The sequence below is a fragment of the Centropristis striata genome, chromosome 22, assembly GCF_030273125.1.
Source record: "Centropristis striata isolate RG_2023a ecotype Rhode Island chromosome 22, C.striata_1.0, whole genome shotgun sequence".
Taxonomy (NCBI): domain Eukaryota; kingdom Metazoa; phylum Chordata; class Actinopteri; order Perciformes; family Serranidae; genus Centropristis; species Centropristis striata.
Genome location: NC_081538.1, coordinates 9,116,657 through 9,138,208, shown reverse-complemented (window position 1 = coordinate 9,138,208; position 21,552 = coordinate 9,116,657). Strand labels below are relative to the sequence as shown.

The following is a 21,552-nucleotide window of genomic DNA, read 5'->3' as shown; positions in this document are numbered from 1 at the left end:
AATGGTTTTATGGTCAACAATAGAGTGGAAAGGCCAGCCTTAATACAGCTGTCTTATTGTCAGACTCACAAAAACCATTCATCACGCCTAAAACCAGAGGACACCACGTTGTGAGGTGTGAGGGTCATGCTTTTCAAAATTATGAAAAGGTTTTTGTAGGGATAACCTGAAAATGAAAAGAAGGGGTGTTTATAGTCTTAGACTGCTCCTGTATGAATGAGCAGACCCTCTCAGGTGGTCGATGGACCAGTGGGATCAGAATCTTATTAAACATTCATTCAACCAAACCTGACAGCAGAAATAATAGCTACAGGCTCTAGAACAGCACAAAGACCAGCAGAGGCCAAGATATCCTGCTTTTATTATATGTGTGAACTTGATTGCTACTTTTAATTGTATCCTGGCAACCTGTTCCATCATCTTCACCATCGTTCAAACACAATGCCTCCAGTTTAAAACTAGAATTAATATTTTTCTCAAGCATAGACTGTATATTAAAGGTTGACCTCCCCCATTAGTTTCTGGACTACTTCTTACCTTTTCTTTCGTTTAAATGTCAATTTATGACGTATTTGTTTAGACAGGCGTTTAGTTGACTGTATGTACCTGGTCTACTAGACTACCAGACTTTACCTTTGTTTTCTTGATGTACAGTTGAAACCAGAAGTTTACATACACTATATACAAAGACACATATGCTTTTTTTCTCACTGTCTGACATGAAATCAGACAATCACTTTTCCTGTTTTAGGTCCGATAGGATTACCAAAATTATTTATATTTACTAAATGCCAGAATAATGAGAGAAGGATTTTTTTAGACAATTTTTTATTACTTTCTTCAAAGTCAGAAGTTTACATACACTAACATTATTATGCCTTGAAACAATTTGGGAAAGCCCAGATGATGCTGTCATGTCTTTGGAAGCTTTTGCTTTTGTTTATTGACAACATTTGAGTTAATTTGAGACACACCTGTGGATGTATTTTAAGGCACACCTGAAACACACTGCTTCTTTGTGTAACATCATGGGAAAGTCAAAAGAAATCAACCAACATATCAGGAAGAGAATTGTGGACTTGCACAAGTCTGGTTCGTCCTTGGGTGCAATTCCCAGATCCCTGAAGGTGCCACATTCATCTGTTCAAATAATTATACCCAAATATAAACACCATGGGAATGTCCAGCCATCATAGCGCTCAGGAAGGAGACGGTCTCTGTGTCCCAGAGATGAACGTGCTTTGGTCCAAAATGTGCATATCAACCCAAGAACAAAAGCAAAAGACCTTGTGAAGATGCTGGCTGAAGCTGGTAAAAGTGTGTTATTATCCACAGTGAAACGAGTCCTGTACCGACATGGACTGAAAGGCCACTCTGCCAGGAAGAAGCCATTACTCCAAAAGAAACATTAAAAAGAGGGATTACAGTTTGCAAATGCACACAAAGACCTTAATTTTTGGAGACATGGCCTGTGGTCTGACAAAACTGTAATCTGGCTTTTTTATGTTGTGAGTTTTCTTTTGTAAAGAAAAATACCATTTTTTTTGCATTCATCCTCTTTCCTGTCTGCCGTTTTAAAGATCCCTTTTTAAAAGTTTTCGTTGTGCTACCTCCATCATTTGAATGAGGTGGCTGTGCCACACACTGACAATCACAAGGTAGCCACGTCCCTAAGCATGCCCTGCGTTATTTTCTATTTTACACCCAGCAGAATCATAAGTTACAAAATGAACATCTTGCTGTACTGAAGAGGACTTGGAACTAGTTATTGAGACAATAAATCCATTAGGCAAATGTTTACTGAAGTAATAAATCAAGTGAAAAGTAGGGTGGTTTTCTGGAGACTTCTATATAATCTGAGTTGTTTTTGCAACCAGTGGAGTCGCCCCCTACTGGCCGTGTGCAAGAATGCAAGTTTAAGGCAATTCTGTAGGTGGCTTCTTTTTGGGCTATGTAGTGCTCACCAAGCAAATCTTCAGGCAGAAAATCAGTGGATATGTTCCTCTGAAGCACCAGTACAAACACCAATCAGAAAATATCCACTTTCTATCAAAGTATATCTTTATTTCTTCACTGTTACTTTTTAAAAATGTGCAGTATAATAAAACTTTGTCACAAAATGTGTAGGCAGCAGGTTCTAATGGATGACATTTATACAATACAATCACTGTGTTGGAATGAGAAATGAAAAGCACCACCACCACTTCACCCATGACAAATGCAACATGATATCTTTTTTAGGTCATGACAATGTTCATATTGCGCAATAAAAGGTGGCGTGGGCGCAAAGCTGAAAAAAGATGAGCTGCAGGCACACCTTTCAAACCAACTGCAATAGCAGACGTAATGCTCTTCTGACTTTCTGTTGGTCTATTCCATTATGCTATGCCTGCATGATGCAAAATAACATAGTATGTAACAATGACAAAAATAATGTATGCCCTTGCTTTAGCCACCACTCTGACCTGAGAATCATCAGGCTTATTTCTATGCACATGCCATTAGCAATAATTGTGATGCTGCCACAACGATAAATACATGCTTTCTAGTGCTGCTATTGTGTCTCTCAAAAGATATTATTTTTAAATGAACTCATAACATTTGCCAGTGTCTTTCCTCACAATGTCTTGAAAAGGCATCTCCACACGTATTGAACTTTTCCAAGGTGGCTATTTGCCCTATATCTCTCAGATTGGAAACACATTATCATAATTAGCAGCCATTGTCATAGAAATCCAATCTCTTGCCCACACAAGGACATTAACTCTATAATATATTTTAAATAGGAGCATACACGTACATACATTATTGAAACATGATCTTTAGAGGCGGACAAAGAAATGAAAATGCACACAAACACAAAATATTATTAAAATGATGTTAATATTGTAACATAATGATTTATTGAAATCTCTTTACCCCTCATGGATATTTAGTTGTTTATTTACTCATTCAACCAATCTATATTTTATTTTTTTATATTATAAATTGATCTACCAACATTCCTTTTGTTAGCTTGTTTCTATAATTATGCCCAAAGTGATTGCACACAGCTGGTTTCAGTATTTCAGTATTCCGATTTTAAGCAATTAACATAGTGCACATACTGTGATATGGATATCTAGCCATTTTCCATGGTTTTCATGATAATAACCAAATCCATTATCAAGAAAACCATGGAAAATGTCACGATATCAGTTCTTAAATTAAACTCTTATCAGCTATTTTTCTTGTTATAGTGCATTACAGGTGCATGTATTTACTTCTTATGTTTATTCATGTATATTCAGAGATTGTCTGTTTTTATGTGTGTCATGTTTGTATATATCTTACTGCTGTTTCTTTTCTATCATTTTGTACGGTGTCCTTGAGTGCCAAGAAAGGCGCCTCCAAATAAAATGTATTATTATTATTATTATTATTATTATTATTATATCTCTATACTGCCCTACAAAGCAAAAAGGCAGTAACTACGCAGAGTGCAGAACTGAGAAAAATGACTTTAAAGTTATCCTGTAATCTAGCCGTTTAGTTACTGTACAAACGACTATCATTTTTCTCCAAAACAACACACATTTGAGATAAGATGTTTTGTCACATAACAAAGGATGCCTTGAAAGTCATGAAAATAATAATAACTCATTTTTGACCAAAAATGCAGTTACTGCCTTTTTGCTTTGTAGGGCAGTATACATCTCTATTCATCATTTTATTTATCCAAACAAATTTACCTTTAGTTGTAACAGGCATTAAAATGAACAAAACATTGAATAAAACACGGGTGGTTTAATATTTTTTTGTTTCTCTTTACAATATGTTTTGTCGACATCTAGTGGAACAAATAAAGCATTGCATTAATAACTCTAGGCCTGCGTCACATCCGCTCTTCTTCCTGTTTATTTATTTCTAACTAACGTTAGCGCCCATGTACCAGCACCGCATTGAATTAAATATTTTGACAACATATTGAAGAGTCTTTGTTTCCCGTGGTAAGATCAAGTCTGTTTACTATGTGACTTTACGTAAAATGAGACAAACCGCTCAACAACATACTGTTAAATCAGCGAGCTTGGACATCAGTCGCTAACGTCACGCTAACGTTTCCAGTGCTAGTTACACATTGCATTTGCCAGCTGTTTGCCTAACAAACCTACTTTAAACATCACAGTCATGATGCGTTTGAGTCATTTAAGTAGGCTGAGTATATTACCTAACAGTAACAGCGACGTTGTCTTAAATACGTGTGGATTTGTTCAACGCTAAACCTAGCTTAGCATTAGCTAACGGTGTTACAGTTTAACCGGTGACCGGTGTTATGTCCTTATTGGTTTCAACACTAACTGGTGCCCGTACTGGTGTGTGCAGCTGTTTTTTGCCTCATTTAGCAGATTCGTCACATATTTAATAAACACATACAGTCATGGAAAAATGATTAGACCACTCTTGTTTTCTCCTTGCTGTCGTGTTCATTTTAATACCTGGTACAACTAAAGGTACATTTGTCTGGAAAAATATAATGATAGCAACAAAAATAGCTGATGAGAGTTTAATTTTAGAGCTGATATCTAGACATTTAACATGGTTTTCTTGATGATTTTGGTTATTATCAAGAAAAACGTGGAAAATGTCTAGATAATATATCAGCTCTTCAATTTAACTTTCATGACATATTTCTGTTGTTATTATTATATTTGTCCAAATAAATGTACATTTAGTTGTACCAGGTATTTAAATGAAAAAGAAATGGAAGAAAAACAAGGGTGGTCTAATATTTTTTTCGATGACTGTAGAGGTGATGGTTCATGAACAATTAAATTATGTTGTAGTGAATTGGAATCCAACTCTAACCGAACATGCAAACATTATATTGTCATGCTTTCTTTTTATGTAAAGGTGGCTGTGATGTAGTGTTCACTTATACAACATTATCCACAGTAGATGGAGATGCGACCTGGAAATCACCAGCTATAGGTTTATTGAAAATGTGACGAATCTGCTAACTGAGGCAAAACACAGCTGCACACGCGAGTACACAACCAGTTAGTGTTGAACATTTATAATATATATGTATATATATATTATATATATATGGTTGAAATTATTATATATATTATACCATATAATTATACCATTATACCATATATATATTATATTATACCATATATTATACCATAATTATACCATATATATACCATATATATATTATATTATACCATATAATTATTATACCATATAATTATACCATATATATATATTAATGATATATATATATATATATATATATATATATATATATATATATATATATATGGTTGAAACCAGTAAGGACGTAACACCGGTTTCACTGGTGACGGGGTTGCAGTTTAAAACAAAAAAAGAAAATACATGGCTGCTCTCTTTATCTAGTAAATCTATTACGAAGCAAATTGTTATCTCTGGAATCTTCATAAAAGTTTACATAAAAAGTGTGAGTGTGTTTTAAACCACAGGCGGATTTGGCTGAAAATCACCAGTTAAACCACAACACCGTCAGTGTGAGGCAGACAATAAAGGAGTGACTAGTGGCTAGTTAAGTTAGCATTTATTGTAATTTACTGTGTTTAAGAGAGTTTATTTGAAGTCCAAGTAGTCCGGACGACGGACAACTCAAAGCCAGCTCTTTGAGTGTAAGTTAACACTAGGTGAGTGTTTGGGAAGCATCCAGAAACCGTCCGCCTCTTTCTGGGTGTTTCGGTGGGGTTTATCGCTTCTAGTTTCACAGGTTAGTATTTTGAGAAACCGTGTTTTTCTGGCTGGTTCGGTGGTGTTTACTTGTTTCACAGGCTGACCGCTCTTCGGAGCAGAGTCTTGCTTTCAATCACGTCCTCCAGCCACTCCTCTCTGAACCTGGTCCTCCCGGGGCTGTGCACCAGCCTGTTGGACTCCACCACGAAGTGCACCTCCGCGGGCAGAGTTTGGGGTTTCACTTTCGATATGTCCACGACGAAATAGACCCTAGCTGTCCCCTGAACCGGCCTCCGTGAGGTCGGGGTACTGAAGCGGGCCCGGTAGTGGTAGAAGGTACTGTGCTGCTCCTCGGTGGAGCTGAGGAAGTCCAGACTGTGAAGCCAACAGGGCTGCAGCTCCCAGGTTTGAAGATACTCTTCAATCTGCCTTTTCCCCACTTCGACTGTAAAGTCTTCGCTAGAAACCCAGTGAACAGTCTCCATCTGTCTGCCAGGAGAGTCCTCCTCCTCCTCCTGCTCCTCCGATACACTGTGCTGTTGTCTCTCCAGCAAAGTTTTCACAAGTTGGGCAGATTCTGTCGTTAAATTCGGATTAAATGAAGAACGTCCCTCCTCTCCCATGTTGTCTTTGTAACAATTAGCAGCATATAATACAGGAGAATCAGAGGATTTAAGTTGTTAGCCCTGGAAGCGGTTGTCTGCATTTGTTTTTGTTGTTGTAACGGTTTCCATGGCTACTAGGATGGTTGGGTGTCAAATGAAGCCCTCTGTTGGTCCAGTTCTTACTGCAGTGTGTTATGCTGGTTCCCAAACTTTTCCCAGCTGATTATTTACATTTTCATGAATTCCCTGAACAGAAATCTGAACAGTGGATAAGGCCATGTTCAACTATTGTTTTATTTTGTTGACATATTAGAGCCAAAATGTTTTTACAGAGGGAATATTGGATATCTGTTTTTAATCACTTAATAAATCAGGAAATACTGTCATAAACAATCATTTTTTTCCATGTTTTAGGAATAATTTAAATCAGGCTATGAATGATGCATGAAAAAATCTTTGTAAAAACATTAAGAATATACAGTAATGGAAAACATTATTTGACCACCCTTTTTCTTCAATTTCTTGTTAATTTTAATGCTTGGTACAACTAAAGGTACATTTGTTGGGACAAACATAATGATAACAACAAAATAGCTGATATAGTTTCATTTAAGAGCTGACATCTAGACATTTTCCATGGTTTTCTTTAAAATGATTTTGGTTATTATCAGGTTATAACCAGGCATTTAAACCAGGTAAGAAACTGAAGAAAACAAGGTTGGTCTAATAATTTTTTCCACGACTGTAGATTGGAATTTATGTTGAAGGTTTGGTGTATGAGCAAGAGAGAAAAAAAGAATGTAAGAACATTATATATATATTGTAAAATTCCATACACTTTGCAAGACACTGCAGGTTAATGTGCTAAATGTATGTATTTTTTGTATTTTGTATTTTTTTCAGAAGTTTTATTTTAAAATATGCAAAAAAGCATTATCTAACTCCCTAAATTTCAGTGAATTTAGGAGAAGCAAATAGAAAAAGTGTTTCTGTGTATTTTTTCACTTCACTAGTCTGAAAGAAGACATTATAGAAGCAAACTAGTCCAAACACATGCCCGTGTTTCTTTCCCTAATTTTTTCAATCCTTTTTTCTTTCTTTCAGGAAACATTGGAAGCAGCAGTATAGCTGATTATCCTCTATAATGGAGTTTCTACTAAACCCTGCTGATGGCAGGTAGTCTGCCAGAATGCTCCATCGTTTTACACAACCATGAAGCATAATCCGGTTGCCTGATTAACTTCAACTTCTCCACTGGTGTTCTAAGTGACCCAGCAAACGCATGTCGCGCATCAGGACCACACTGGACAGCGTCACCAAGGCAGTAGGCAGCACGGACCTCATCTCCAAGTTCTCCCGCCTCAAGCCTGGCAGTGGCACAGTCGACAGCAGCAATGTGGAAAAGGTCCTGGGCAAAGCTGAGACCTTAACGTCTAACACAGCTACAGCCTCACCACCTGAAACCACCATGAAAGAAGAAGAAGAAGAATGCCAGACAAAGGCAGCTGAAGAAGAACCAGACAAGCCGAGGCAGCAAATGACAGAAAATCCCTTTATTGCCACAAAGAAGTCGACATCCAGTTTAGCTTCTGCAGCAAATGTGTCTGCATCAAGCTCTTCCTCCACTGTTGCAAAACAAACCATGCAGCTGTTTCACCCAGCAGCTCTGTCCACCAACATGGATGAGACCTACAAAACTCTGGCTCTGCACATCAATAGTTACTTTGGCACCAGCACCAAAGAGGAAGGAGACAACGGGCTACCACAGCAGCAGCAGAATCAGCAGCAGCAGCACAGAGAAGGAGAGGATCCTGTTCCTGAGCCCACCCTCAGTGCCATACCTGGAACAACTAAGGACCACATTCCTATTTTGTCTTCAGTGGCAAAGGCTAAAAGTATTGAAACACCCGCTACCTCTCCTTCCCCTCCTCCTCCATCTCCATCAGAGAAGCTCAGTCCTCCAGCAGTGTCTCCATCCTCCGCCATTCCTCCGACTCAGAGTGCAGCTCAGTCCGTCCCCGCTCCCGCCACCTCCCCTAAAAAAGGCTTCACCCACTATCTGTCCTACCCTCGGCCCAGCGTTCAAGCGTTTGTCGGCAGCTACATCGCTCCCCTGGTTCCCAAATTCAGAAGCGATTCCAAAAGCATTGCAGCTGAAAAAGAGAAGTGTTCAGCAGTCGCTGTGGAGGAGCCCACTGTGGACAAGTCAGGAGAGAAGACAGACAATGAAGAGGAGAAAGTGAAGCAACAGCTGTTGAGTCAAAGAGAGAAGGTAAGTCTGAGAGACAGCGAGTGACACACAGCTGTTGGTTTGTTTTGTTTTTATTTTTTATTTTGTTTTTTCTTCTTTTTTTGCTGGGACAGTTAGATTGTATAAATTATATGTTGATTGTAATTCAATGATTGTAAATATTGCTTTCTTTTATTGTTATTAGTTTTTTCTTTTCTTTTAAAATGAATAACAGAATTATAATAATTTATTGTAAATATTGCTTTCCTTATCTTGTTATCTTTTTTTCTGATGGTTGCTTTGGCAATATATACATTGTTACGTCATGCCAATAAAGCCAATTGAATTGAATTGAATTGAATTGAATTATAAGAGGCACAGAACACAGAAATACACAGAAACACAAATGTAAAGTATCTATTGGAGGCCGTATATTTACAAGATTGTCCTCATGTGGATTTGTCCTGCAGATAATAGCCAGGGTGAGTGTGGACAACAGGACCAGAGGTCTGGTGAAAGGCCTGCAGAGAGTCACTGATGTCAAGCTCCTCACCAGTCGAGTTGAGGAGCTCAGCTTCCACCTCCTGGAGTTCCCTGAGACAAGAGGTGTAGCTGTCAAGGTCAGTGTGTGTCACTGTCAGTTTTTTATGTACCCTGCAGCTCAGTTTAATGTCAGATGTGTTGCATATAGTCCTGATAGCTGTAGTGTGATTGTGACCTTTAGGAGAGCGTGCTGCCCTGCCTGCTGCGGTTACGCCAGGCCCGAGACCTTCCCCTGCAGGCTGCTGTGAGGGAAGCACTGGCGCTGGTTGGATACACCGAACCTGTCAAAGGCAGAGGAATCCGGGTCCTGTCCATAGATGGAGGCGGAACAAGGTAAACAAAATAAAAATGAAAGTATCTGTTGCAGTTCTTACTGCAGTTTATTATGCTGGTTCCGAAACTTTCCCCAGCTGATTATTTACATTTACATTCATTCCCTGAACAGAAATCTGAACAGTGGATAAAGCCATGTTCAACTATTGTTTTATTTTGTTGACATATTAGAGCACAAGGTTTTTACAGAGGGAATATTGGATATCTGTTTTTAATCACTTAATAAATCAAATAAACAAATACATTTTTTCATGTTTTAGGAATAATTGAAATCAGGCAATGAATGATACATGAAAAAATCTTTGTAAAAACATTAAGAATATACAGTAATGGAAAAAATTATTTGACCAACAAAATAAAAATGAAAGTATCTGCTGCATCAAATAAAGAAAGCCTCCTAAAAATCCAAAAATCTATTCCTATTTCATAATTAGAATTATTACAGTTAAGGCCATATAAAGAATGTTTACATTGCTGTCATATTATCAATGGAGCAATAACTCGCATGGCTAAAACACGGTAGCGGTATGTAATTAAGTTTTAATTTATGCATGAACTGTACTCAAATACACATTCAAGGTAATTGGGCTTTATCTAGTATTTTTTATTTTATGCAATTTGGATTCAAAATCACCATTTTAATTTGAATAAGTCCATAGGTTATGTATCTAAAGAATTCATTTTTTTTTACATAAAAATGTTTGATACAGCAGAAGAAAAAGTAAATAAATTTGACTAGTTAATATTGTTATTGTAATATACGTTTTGTACATTTCTGCATGATTAACAACTGGAACAAAAAGATTTGTTGTTGACATTTTTTTGTACTTTGCAGAAATTGTTTTTTTTTTTTTTTTAAACGGTCCTTTAAAATTTCTTCATATTTACATATTGAGCTTTGCTTGAACATCATAATGATTATTTATGTGAAAGGAATCTATTCTTAAAAAATCCCTCCAAATCATATGTAACATACTTAAAGTTGAGATATATAAGTTGAAAATATGATATACTTTTGATATTTTGAATGCAGGGCTTTTAACTTGTAGCAGAGTGATTTCACAGTGTGATATTAGGTTCTTTCACTCAAGTATATGAACACTTCCTCCACTATTAAAAAAAAAAAAAAAGTGCCACATACAGAATTTAAAATACACCAACAGAAAATCTACAGGAAACAAAGTCACAGTACTGCCTCAACTGCAGAGAAATACAAAGTTAGCTTGGCAGGTCAACTGTACAAGAGTTTTATTGTAGTGGATCAAATATAATAGCTGTATTTTTATCAGTCTAGGCTTATAAAGCTTGTCCCTTTGCTACAGGGGACTGCTGGCTCTGCAGACTCTCCATAAACTGCAGAACCTGACTGGAAAACGCATCCACCAGCTGTTTGACTACATCTGTGGAGTCAGCACAGGTATGTTGTCATCACTCTTACATCACCTCACATGGGACTTCATGTAACCACCTTGCTCACTGGCACATCACACCTGTCCCTCTCTGCTTCAGGTGCTATTTTGGCCTTCATGCTGGGAATTTTTCAGATCCCCTTGGAGGAGTGTGAGGAGATGTACAGGAAGCTGGGCTCGGACGTCTTCAAACAGAACGTGATTGTTGGAACTGTAAAGATGGGCTGGAGCCATGCTTTCTATGACAGCGAAATATGGGAAAACATCCTCAAGTTAGTCTGCAGGACTCTTTCATCCTCCTTTTTTTCCTGTCTTTCCATTCCTTTTGAAAGACTCTGGGGTATTCTATATATAGTGGCTTGTTTCTTTAATGTATTTGTGCGTTTTTCTTTAGAGAGCGGATGGGTGAGGGGCGTATGATTGAGAGTGCCAGAGACCCACACTGCCCTAAAGTAAGCTTGTCTTTTCAGCTCTACACTCTTTACATAGACACTTAATTTGTGCATCCGTTATTTGTATTTGAGTAAGTTTATATGCAGTATAGCCATCTTTTCCTTTAGATCTTTTAATATAAGTAAAAACATTTTTACAATGTTTCTTTTGTCAACACCAGTCTGTTGATGTGCTGTAATAATAAAGATGACTTGGCATGCTCCCCTCTAAACGTGCCCTCTGTATGTCCACCAGGTGGCAGCAGTGAGCACCATTGTGAACAGGGGAACACCTCTGAAGGCCTATGCGTTCAGGAACTACAGACTCATGCCTGGAGTGAGATCCCACTACCTTGGAGACTGCAACCACAAAATGTGGCAGGCTATCAGGGCCTCATCTGCTGCTCCAGGCTACTTCCAGGAATTTGTCCTGGGAAAAGACCTCCATCAGGTACTACACGGAAATAAGAAAACTGCCTGGGAGATGTCTTTAGAAAGGCTTTAGTTATGCTTAGTCTAGTAATCTGAGTTTCAATATTAAAGTAAAGATTGTTGCAGGATAGACGATACTGTTTGTTACATCTAAGAAGTCACATGTTTAGTGTTTGAGGGTAATTTCCTTGAAATCTTGCCAAACAATACGCTTCTGCTACGTCTCTGCGTTAGGACAGAAACACTGAGCATCACACTGCACCCTGTCCTTGTGTGTGTATACTGTACATCAAGGGAATGTGTGGAGATTTGTTTCACTCCATAACCTTCAAAGCGGTTCCTTAATTGGTTCATCCTCTCCTCTGGCTGTCAAGAAACACAGTGAGCAGAATGAGATGGAGGTAGAGATAGCCCTTGGATAAAGCCTGAGCCCCCTGAACATCAAAGGCCCGTCCTCTTCTGACTCAAATGGGAAGCTTCTCAGGTCCCTTAACCTAACTTTTTTCACCATCATCTCAAATGTAATTCAACTGTATTGTTTATGTAATCTGTACACTTAGTGTGTGTGCAGACAGACTTTGTCTATTCCGTTCTACATTTCCCTGATCATTTTTTCCCATCCTATGCCACAGTATGGCGGGACAGCCTTAACTTTTATAATAATATAATATAAGTTTATTTATAGAGCACTTTTCAAAACGCATGTTACAAAGTGCTTTACAAGACAAGTTAAAATCAGACATAACACAACAGATAAAAAATAATGTTAGAAAATGATATAATTCTGTGCAATTAAAGGTGGTAAACTTCAGGTAAAATCAGGAAAGGCTCTCAGATAAAAGTATGCTCTAAGTAGAGATTTAAAAAAGATCACTGCTTTGATTGCCCATGAAAATAATCTATCCAACAGGGCTCCTCTCCTTCAAACCAACATTGTCTAAAATCATGTTCAGGTTGTCCTGTAGGGAGGAATACACAATAATTATCATCATAATATTTGTATTTTGAATTAGGGCTGGGTGATATGGACCAAAAGTCATATCCGGATATATTTAGGCTGAATATCGATATAAGATATATATACAGATATTTTTATCACAAAGTGAGAGCAAATATTCAGTCAAAGCCAAATATGACATGTCACAAGTAGTTTTATTGAAACAGTTTATTGAAGTGAACATAAATACTGTGTAACAACAAGAGTACCTTTTTTTTTTTTTTTAAATCAAAGCTCCATAAAGTGCACATTTAAATAAAAAATATCTTAAATAACTACAGCCTATGGAATAAAATAGGCCAATCTTTGTCTGAAATAAATGTATTTATAGGAGAAAAGAAAAACACATTACAAAAGAACTAGCTATGACCAACCCTAATAAGGCCAGCTTTTATATATAAAATATTTTTTTGTGTGTGATGTATGCGATATGGTCGAATTCTATATCAGATTAAAAATATATCAATATATTTCTTATATGGATATATCGCCCAGCCCTATTTTGATTGTAGTATCTGAGGAAGATGATTGAGTAAAAGGTCTCATAATGTTTGGATCAGCAATCACTGTTAAGTGTTGTGATGAAATGCCGTAGTGATTTTCTGTATAATGAGCTTCACATCCCTCCTTTGCATTGTCACACTGACTAATGACACAGTGCATTAGTTAATGGAGGCTCGCTCCTTTTTTGTTTTTAAGGTTCAACAACAATAGATGAGGTTTAAGTGGGAGGTCACTGAATACAAATCAGCCTATTGAGGCATCTGGTAAATTAAACAGTGTTTGTAGCATTAATGTATTTTGCTTTAACCACACTGATCTTTTTTTTATACTGATAAGGCCCATATCACAGAGCGCCTTTATTTCATGATGTTTGATTATTAGGCCAGATATCTTTAGATGGTCTTTATAGGCAGCAATTACGCTCAAGGCTTAGTTTTATTTTAATAACCTACTTAGGAAAAATTAGCCTTGTCCCTGCTTCTAACAAGTATAACTCTCCCCTGCTATTTCCTAATGCAAGAGTCCAGGAAGACAGCCTTTTACAGTGTTTAATCACTAACAGATCCTAATCTCTAATCCCACCAAAGCCTTCCTCTCTTCTGCATTTAGAATGAAACAAATGGGCTACCAGTCATTTGCCCAACCTTTTCTACCAACTAATTTAGCAAAGTGTATATAAATATGACGTTGATTTCTATGCAGAATATGGTTAGGATATGACTTTCATAATGCATGTTTTATTTCAGTTTTGTGTGTTTTGTTTGCACATTTCTGTTCCCGTTCACATGTCTGCAGAAAGTATCTGTTTTGAGGTTGTTTCCCAGGGGCTGGGATATGATGGCAGCAGAGATGGAAATATAGAGAATGAATGGTGTGTGTGTGTGTGTGTGTGTGTGTGTGTGTGTGTGTGTGTGTGTGTGTGTGTGTGTGTGTGTGTGTGTGTGTGTGTGTGTGTGTGTGTGTGTGTGTGTGTGTGTGTGCGTGTGTGCGTGTGCGTGCGTGCGTGCGTGTGTGTGTGTGTGTGCACGTGCGTGCACGTGCGTGTGTGTGCACGTGTGTGTGTGTGTGTGTTGTTTTCCACATTCCTCTTGGAGCTGCATGGTGTTTCATCGACAGTTTGAGCTACCGTTGCCACCCACCGGTCTCACTCCTACTCTAGTTTTCAGCACTAGCAGCGGTATTTCTCAGGAGAATTTTGCCATCGCAGGGCATCAGAAATATACACACACACACACACACACACACATAAACTGAGTGAAGGAAGACACATCCTCAGACTCACTGATCGGTAAAATTTGAATATTTAGACTTGTAGTTACCATAGCAAACAACTATTATCAGGCCATTTGCCTGCCTGTTTGTGTATTGTGATTGGATGCTGGATGTGTTTCAGTGAAGGGAGAGCTCAGGGTGAGAGGTTGAGGGTCAGAGCAGAGAAGCAGCTGTGTAATTAACCTGCCGTCTCCAGAGTGTGAACTGTGTTCCACCGTTTCAGTAGCTCACACCTCGGGGGTAACCGCTTTATAATTAGGCTGAGCATCATATCTTTTACATTTGAATTCAAAATACGCATCAACTAGTCTAGGCTTAACCCCAAGACGTTTCAGGGATTTTTTGCCTTCTTTATCCCTGCAATACAGTCATTGAAATAATGATTAGACCATTGTTTTCTTCAATTTCTTATTCATTTACAACTAAAGGTACATTTGTTTGGACAAAGACAAGACGTTTTCCATGGTTTTCCTGATATTAACCAAAATCATCATCAATAAAACCATGAAAAATGTCTAGATATCAGCTCTTAAATTAAACTCTTTTCAGATATTTTTGTTGTTATCATTATATTTGTCCAAACAAATGCACCTTTAGTTGTACCAGGCATTAAAATGAACAAGAAATTTAAGAAAAAGAGTACGCTAATCATTTTTTCCATGACTGTATACGAGTCCTGTACCTCCGTATGACTAGAAAACATAATTTATTTTTCCAAAAATTTGATTAAAATGCAATCTATACATACAACATTTGTGCCCATGAGGCACAACCCATCTTTTAAACTAATTTTTACCAACTCTACTTACAACATCCCTTGTCCTCTCCTCTCTAGTCTATGTAAATAACCTGCATTTCAGTCCGTTTTGTGTAATTTTTGTCATGGTTTCCCAGTAACACTGAGTAGATCTATTTATTGCAGAAATTTAATTTGTGGCAACATTTTAAATGAAAGAAAAATGTAGTTTAAATGAAATATCACTATTTTAAACATTGATTTGGTTTCCTTTCCCAACGAGGTGTTTGTCACACATGATTTATTCTAAACTAGGACCATCGGAAATGTGGAAATTTGGTGACTATTTCTCTTTTTCTGTTACTTTAAAAAGAAAACAGGCCTTTCATACCCACCAGCAGGTTGTGGGGTTCATAAGGTAAAGAAGAAAAGTTGTCTTCATAAAAGCAGTAATGGAAAGACAAAAGGTAACCTACTGGTAGATTTCTGTCAAGTTTCTTAGGGTTTTCATCAGCACCAGTGTTTATCAGGTCAGTTTGTGTGTGTGGTTGTTTGCTTTATCCCAGAAGAAGGAGCAGATTTAAGCCTTTTTGGATAGTTTTCTGCTGCCCAGCCCTTGTAGAGGCGTGGAAATGACCTTTACCCCTGCTCTGTGTGGGAGGGTCGGACCTCCTGTGTGCCACACTCTCCATCTCCATTAATCCCAGCTAAAAGCCCTTCAGTGGTTGGATACGGCCCAGAACTGGACTCGGGGAAAGACTGAGAACGAGTGTTTAGCGCTAAATGGGTCCAGACATCCATTCAGTTTAATTGTCCTCTTTCTGTCATTGTTGGCACCGTTGAGATCAGCAACTCTTTCATGGATCCAGTAACAGTATTTAGAGAAAAGGCATTTGTGATTAGCTTCTAAATGAAGTCAGTCAAGATTAGAATACTCAAATGCAACATGCTGTATCAACAGAGCTAAATTCAGAGTGAAGCAGTAATTAGACTCTTTATTTAGCTGAATCCCAGACCTAAAAATGACTTATTTTAGCTGCTAGAAAGACAGCTTTTGCTACTTGTTTACTTCTGAATAAACAGGGCTGTTTGCCAGCGCAGCACATCTCTGGCCAGGGAGCTTATAAGGCTGTGTAGCTGTGGGACAGCTTGTCCACTTCACCTCATTTGTCCCCTACAGGCTGTCACAACACATTTATTAAAACAAGAGGTGCATTCTATACATACAGAGTTACCTACATGTGCATTAACCTTGCTTAGGGAGCACATCTGACTGATGAAATGCTGTAGGTGACTCTGCAGAGTGTGAATTCATCACCAGCAGTGGCTGCTGGTTTAAACAGCTGATGTTTCTGCCGCGCCTCAGCTGCACTTGAAGACAAACAAACACGCTACAGTTGGATTACTTTGGGGTAATTGGTTCTTTTCTGTCTGGTTGTTCTAGGATGGAGGACTCCTGATCAACAACCCCACAGCGCTGGCCATCCATGAGTGTAAGTGTCTGTGGCCCAACACTCCGGTTCAGTGTGTGTTGTCTCTGGGCACCGGGCGCTTCGAGACGGCCGGCAAGAACAGCACAGCCTTCACCAGCCTGAAGACCAAGCTCAGTCACGTCATCAGCAGCGCCACAGACACGGAGGGTGAGACTGCACAAAAAATGTTGTTTGCATGCGTCCCACACACATTTATTTATAAACCAGATTAGAGGAATGCGGTCCCCTTGCAGTGTGACGCACTGCCATATCTCTGCTTCAGTACAGGCTCTAGAAATATAAACCAAAAGAGGAAAACACCTGCAGGTCTCCAGACTAACTCAGTTTACTTGGAGCACTGGTGCTCCTGACTTTGAAATTTTTAGGGGCACTAGCAGAAAATGTAGGGGACACACCTTAAATCAACCTGCAGAGCAATTATTCACATTTAGCCCATTTTAACTATATCGGACCGACTAATAAATGCTTCGGCAATGAATAGACAACTACTTTCTGGAAATTACAAATATTTTACTTTATTTTAAGGTCACAAATAAATAAAAATCTATCATTCTTTCTCAATGAAGGGCACAAAATGACAAATGTTTTAAAAAGTTAAAAAACAAAAAGGACTAATGAAAGGAGTAACTAATGCCATCAGGATTTAAAAAGGTAACTTGCGGCTAATTACCACTGTAATCATAGAACCAGGAGTTTCCTTAAGATTTTTTCAGCAGCAGGAAAGGGTTATTTGTCCCCTGGCTGGTGTGTGCGTGCAAATATCAATCATCAATTTAAAAAAGTATAGAAATTTACACTAGAACTGCAAATCAAGCTGTAGAACCAGTGTTTCCCACAGGATTTTCTGAGACTATTATGGGGGGACTTGAACAAAGTAGTGTGGTCTGGGGGCATTCTCCCCCGGATAAACTTTTTGACCTAAAAGCCGACAAGGCCTCTCACACATTCTAATGCCACTCTTCCATTGTAATCATTGCATATTCTGATGAATTATTGTAAAGGAGAAAAATGGTTCTTCTGTTTTATTCAGGGCATTTTATTTCGACAGTCTTCTTGTAAATTTTGTGGTGGACTCTGCCAACACATCCAAGTGCCCTTATTTTGAAAGCTACATGTTTGCTTTTATTTTAAAGGCGGGTCGAACACTTCTTACCGTAACTCTTAGTAAATTCAAGCACCGGGAAAACAAGTGGAGTCTGACTGGCCACAGTGTGCTTTGTTCTCCTCCAGTAACGTTAGCAGCCAGATAAGACAAGGGGACGAATGCAGATGATGTGTTCAACGTTGTTTATAACGTGACTCACACACACACACACACACACCTCTTATAATACGTTCATGATAGCGAGATACACACACACTTTTTCTTCCTCGTCATCATAATAAAAATAATATAAGTTGTAATGTAAAAATACAATGAAAAAAAACTTGGCAAATTTCCTAGTCACACTAGTGCCCCTAGTTATAAAAAAGGACATGGCACTGTCTCAAAAACTGGTAGCAAAATGCGAGTCGCAGTCTGGAGCCCTGACCTGTAACTAGAGTTCAACTTTTACAGTTTAACCCATAAGAACCCATGGTGACACCAGTGTAACAAACACTTTAAATCTTCTAGAGTCTCCTATATTCAGCTTTATGCTTCACCTTAACTCATTAAATCCCTAAGCGACGTATACTCAACACCCTGGTGTGGTGGTTATGTGACTTTGACAAGAAGTGACTTCTCCAAAATGTAGCTATGACTGGAAACAGAAATGTGAAAGAGTAGCTAATTTCAAAAAGCTTATTTTTTGTGACGAATTTAACAATTCTAACCCTTTAATAGGCCGTCCTTTATTGCATTTAACTTGTGCTGACCAGATTTCCTGAACAAATTAAAGTCACAATTTTGATATATGTTATGTAGATGCAAACAAAAAGGCAAATGGTTATTTGTTTTTATTTATTATTGATTTATTATTATTTTGTTACTTAAAAACAAATCTGAAAAATAATTTGTTGTTAAACAGCACTGTTAATGTCACAATTTTAAGATATGTTGTAGATATGCAAAGAAAAAGGCAAATTTGTGTTTCTGTATGGAGAAAAGGTAAAGTTTATTTATATTAAAATAAGAAAAATCATAAAAATAAATACTGTAAACGCCCAATGTGACATACACTACCGGTCAAAAGTTTTAGAACACCCCAATTTTTCCAGTTTTTTATTGAAATTCAAGCAGTTCAAGTCAAATGAACAGCTTGAAAGGGTACAAAGGTAAGTGGTGAACTGCCAGAGGTAAATAAAAAAAGGTAAGCTTAACCAAAACTGAAAAATAATGTACATTTCTGAATTATACAAGTAGGCCTTTTTCAGGGAACAAGAAATGGGTTAACAACTTAACTCTATGAGTCTTGGGCTATTTTGTCCATTTTTGAATTCTCCTTTGTAAGTCATTTTGTGTCTTTTTTTGTCATTTTGTGTCTTTTTTTAGTCATTTTGTGTCTTTTGGTGTCTTTTTTTTGTCATTTTGTGTCTTTTTTTGGTCATTTTGTGTCTTTTTTTAGTCCTTTAGTCCAACATAAAATGTGAGTTTGAATCTTTTTTTTACTTTCAAAACACTATCATGCTCAATAAAGAATTTTAAATGTTGCAAATGTGCATTCATTTCAGAGTACACTGAGACATTAAACTGCATCATTTTCAATTTAATTCTGGAAAAGTTGGTGTGTTCTAAAACTTTTGACCAGTAGTGTATATCTTTGACATTTAGGAGTAGTATTTCCCCATAATTTTCTTTCAAGGGTAAATGGGTCTGGGTTCTTATGGGTTAAGACACCCCCTTCCTGTCTGTTTCAGAGGTGCACACCATGCTGGACGCCCTCCTGCCCCCTGACACCTACTTCCGCTTCAACCCCTACATGAGCGAGGACATCCCGCTGAACGAGAGCCGCGTGGAGAAGTTGAACTTCCTGAAGAGCGAGGGGGAGCGCTACCTGGAGCGCAACGAGGCCAAGCTGAGGAAGGCAGCCAGCGTGCTCTGCCAGGAGAAGAGCTCCATCCAGAGACTGGCTGAGTGGGCCAAGCTCAAAGGAGACATGTACCAGGGTCTGCCCTTCAGCTCCAAGCTGTAGCTATCGCCACGGCAACAGTGTGAACACAAGTGAGTTTTTAAGGTAAGAAGACAATGACAGACCTGATGGAGCAGGGGGCAAACTGGAAACTTTATTTTAAATTATCTCGGTGGAAAATTTGGAGTGAAATGACAAATTATTTGTGATCATCATCTACGGACACTAAAAGGACTGTTTGAGAAATTCCTAACTACTGTTTACTGTTAATTATAGTGAGACATTACAAATGTGATGTAATTTATTCTTTGTGGGACAGAATGTGCCAATGATGGAGACTGAATAATGGACTTTAAAAAGAACTCAGCGGGTTTTGACGCTATGATGAAATCATTCACTTGAATGATCACAGAAAGGAAATGTATGTATACAGGTGCATCTCAATAAATTGGAATATCATAAAAAAGTTTATTTATGTCAGTAATTAAATTCAAAAATTGTAAATAACACATTATATGGATCCATTACACACAGAATGAAACATTCCGTGTCTTCATTTATTTAATTTCTTCTAGTTATAATTATTATGGCTTACATTTAAGGAAGACCTAAAATTCAGTCTCTCAAAAAAAAGTTAATATTGCAAAAGACCAGTTTTAAAAAGTATGTTTAATATGGAAATGTTGGCCTCTTAAAAGTATGTCCATCTATATGACTCAATGAACTACTGGAAATGGACTTTTCCATCATATTCTAATTTATTGAGATGATCCTGTCGATAAATGAATTAATTTTAGGTTGTGTAAAAGTGTTGGTTGACTGAACGCACAGAGACGGTAATGTGGCACTAACACATATTATCAAGCATTAATGGTAATATGATAACTGTAGTTATTTTGTGAAAACTGATGTTAATTTGCATTTTCAGTGACTTGAATACATTACAATGTAATTAATACATGGTTGCACATTGTAAACATAAACATGCCTATTTCTTACAGAAGAAAGACCTCATGCACTTTGTAAAATAGAATTCTTAACGAGGAAAATGTAAATAATATTTAAAGTAATTAGGAATCATTTGAGTGCTCTCGCTAGAATTTCAGAAATACTGCTGCTGATTTAATTTCACTGTACTGACAAATACAGACTGAAGCCTGTTTACACTATTGATGATCAGAATGCAATCTCTGTTTATTCCTCCTGGTACGAAGCATGTTTTCATTATTCAGTATGAAACTTTGACCTTTAACCTGCTCCAGCTTGAATCCTCAGCCCAGCCCACACTTTATACATTAATCAGACTTGTTTTAGATTGTGAGAATCCTATTTGCCGTGATTCCTTCCTTCTTTATTGCTTGGTGGAATGCAAAAAGTCTTGAAAAAATAAATCCTGGGTTTTTAAATGCTTGACCTCTGTATGTTTCATTTTAAATTCAGTTTATAAAATATATGCCACAGGTATGTTTGTCATATTATTTTAACCATGTTTATCTGCTTTTACATTCTGCTGACACACACATAACACAAAGAGCCGAACAATGGACGTGCCACAAAGGAATTTAAGTGTCCTCCTATGATGAATTGCCTTTTTTCCCAATCACACGTTAATTTTCTGCTTCATTGTTTCGATCCCATTGAAGATCCACTGAAATTCCTCAGCGTCATTCCTCCCAGTCACACTGTTGTTACCCCAATCAACGTGAACAATACGCCACGAGGAGGCAAACCTACAAACCTCCCAACAAAGACACACGTCAGGAGAATCTAGAACGATACGTCAAGCATTTCAC

The 21,552-nt window shown here is 37.8% G+C and overlaps 2 protein-coding genes across 4 annotated transcripts; one reads left to right on the top strand and one right to left on the bottom strand.

The window, feature by feature from the left end:
• The first annotated feature begins 3,697 nt into the window (after positions 1 to 3,697).
• Positions 3,698 to 21,165, top strand: pnpla8 (patatin-like phospholipase domain containing 8). Of its 3 annotated transcripts, none has more exons than XM_059325878.1 (10): positions 3,698 to 3,986; positions 7,434 to 8,601; positions 9,030 to 9,179; positions 9,284 to 9,435; positions 10,758 to 10,852; positions 10,945 to 11,116; positions 11,239 to 11,296; positions 11,532 to 11,726; positions 16,661 to 16,856; positions 19,548 to 21,165. In XM_059325878.1, the coding sequence occupies exons 2-10, from the start codon at positions 7,612 to 7,614 to the stop codon at positions 19,820 to 19,822; spliced, it is 2,283 nt and encodes a 760-aa protein (XP_059181861.1). In that variant the 5' UTR covers positions 3,698 to 3,986; positions 7,434 to 7,611; the 3' UTR covers positions 19,823 to 21,165. The 3 variants fall into 3 exon arrangements, with proteins under 3 accessions (XP_059181861.1, XP_059181860.1, XP_059181862.1); XM_059325877.1 differs by having other exon boundaries at positions 3,698 to 3,989; XM_059325879.1 differs by lacking the exon at positions 3,698 to 3,986 and adding an exon at positions 5,980 to 6,129.
• akap14 (A-kinase anchoring protein 14) lies at positions 5,565 to 6,448 on the bottom strand. Its single transcript, XM_059325881.1, has one exon. The coding sequence runs from the start codon at positions 6,345 to 6,347 to the stop codon at positions 5,817 to 5,819; it is 531 nt and encodes a 176-aa protein (XP_059181864.1). The 5' UTR covers positions 6,348 to 6,448; the 3' UTR covers positions 5,565 to 5,816.
• Positions 21,166 to 21,552: the final 387 nt, after the last annotated feature.

What these genes read in the sequence shown, in the direction of transcription:
- akap14 (XM_059325881.1), bottom strand. Translation starts at nt 6,347, where the DNA reads ATGGGAGAGGAGGGACGTTCTTCATTTAATCCGAATTTAACGACAGAA.
- pnpla8 (XM_059325878.1), top strand. Translation starts at nt 7,612, where the DNA reads ATGTCGCGCATCAGGACCACACTGGACAGCGTCACCAAGGCAGTAGGC. An exon ending in ATAGATGGAGGCGGAACAAG is followed by an intron (nt 9,436 to 10,757) that starts GTAAACAAAATA and finishes CCTTTGCTACAG; the next exon opens with GGGACTGCTGGCTCTGCAGA. An exon ending in TGGGAAAAGACCTCCATCAG is followed by an intron (nt 11,727 to 16,660) that starts GTACTACACGGA and finishes TGGTTGTTCTAG; the next exon opens with GATGGAGGACTCCTGATCAA.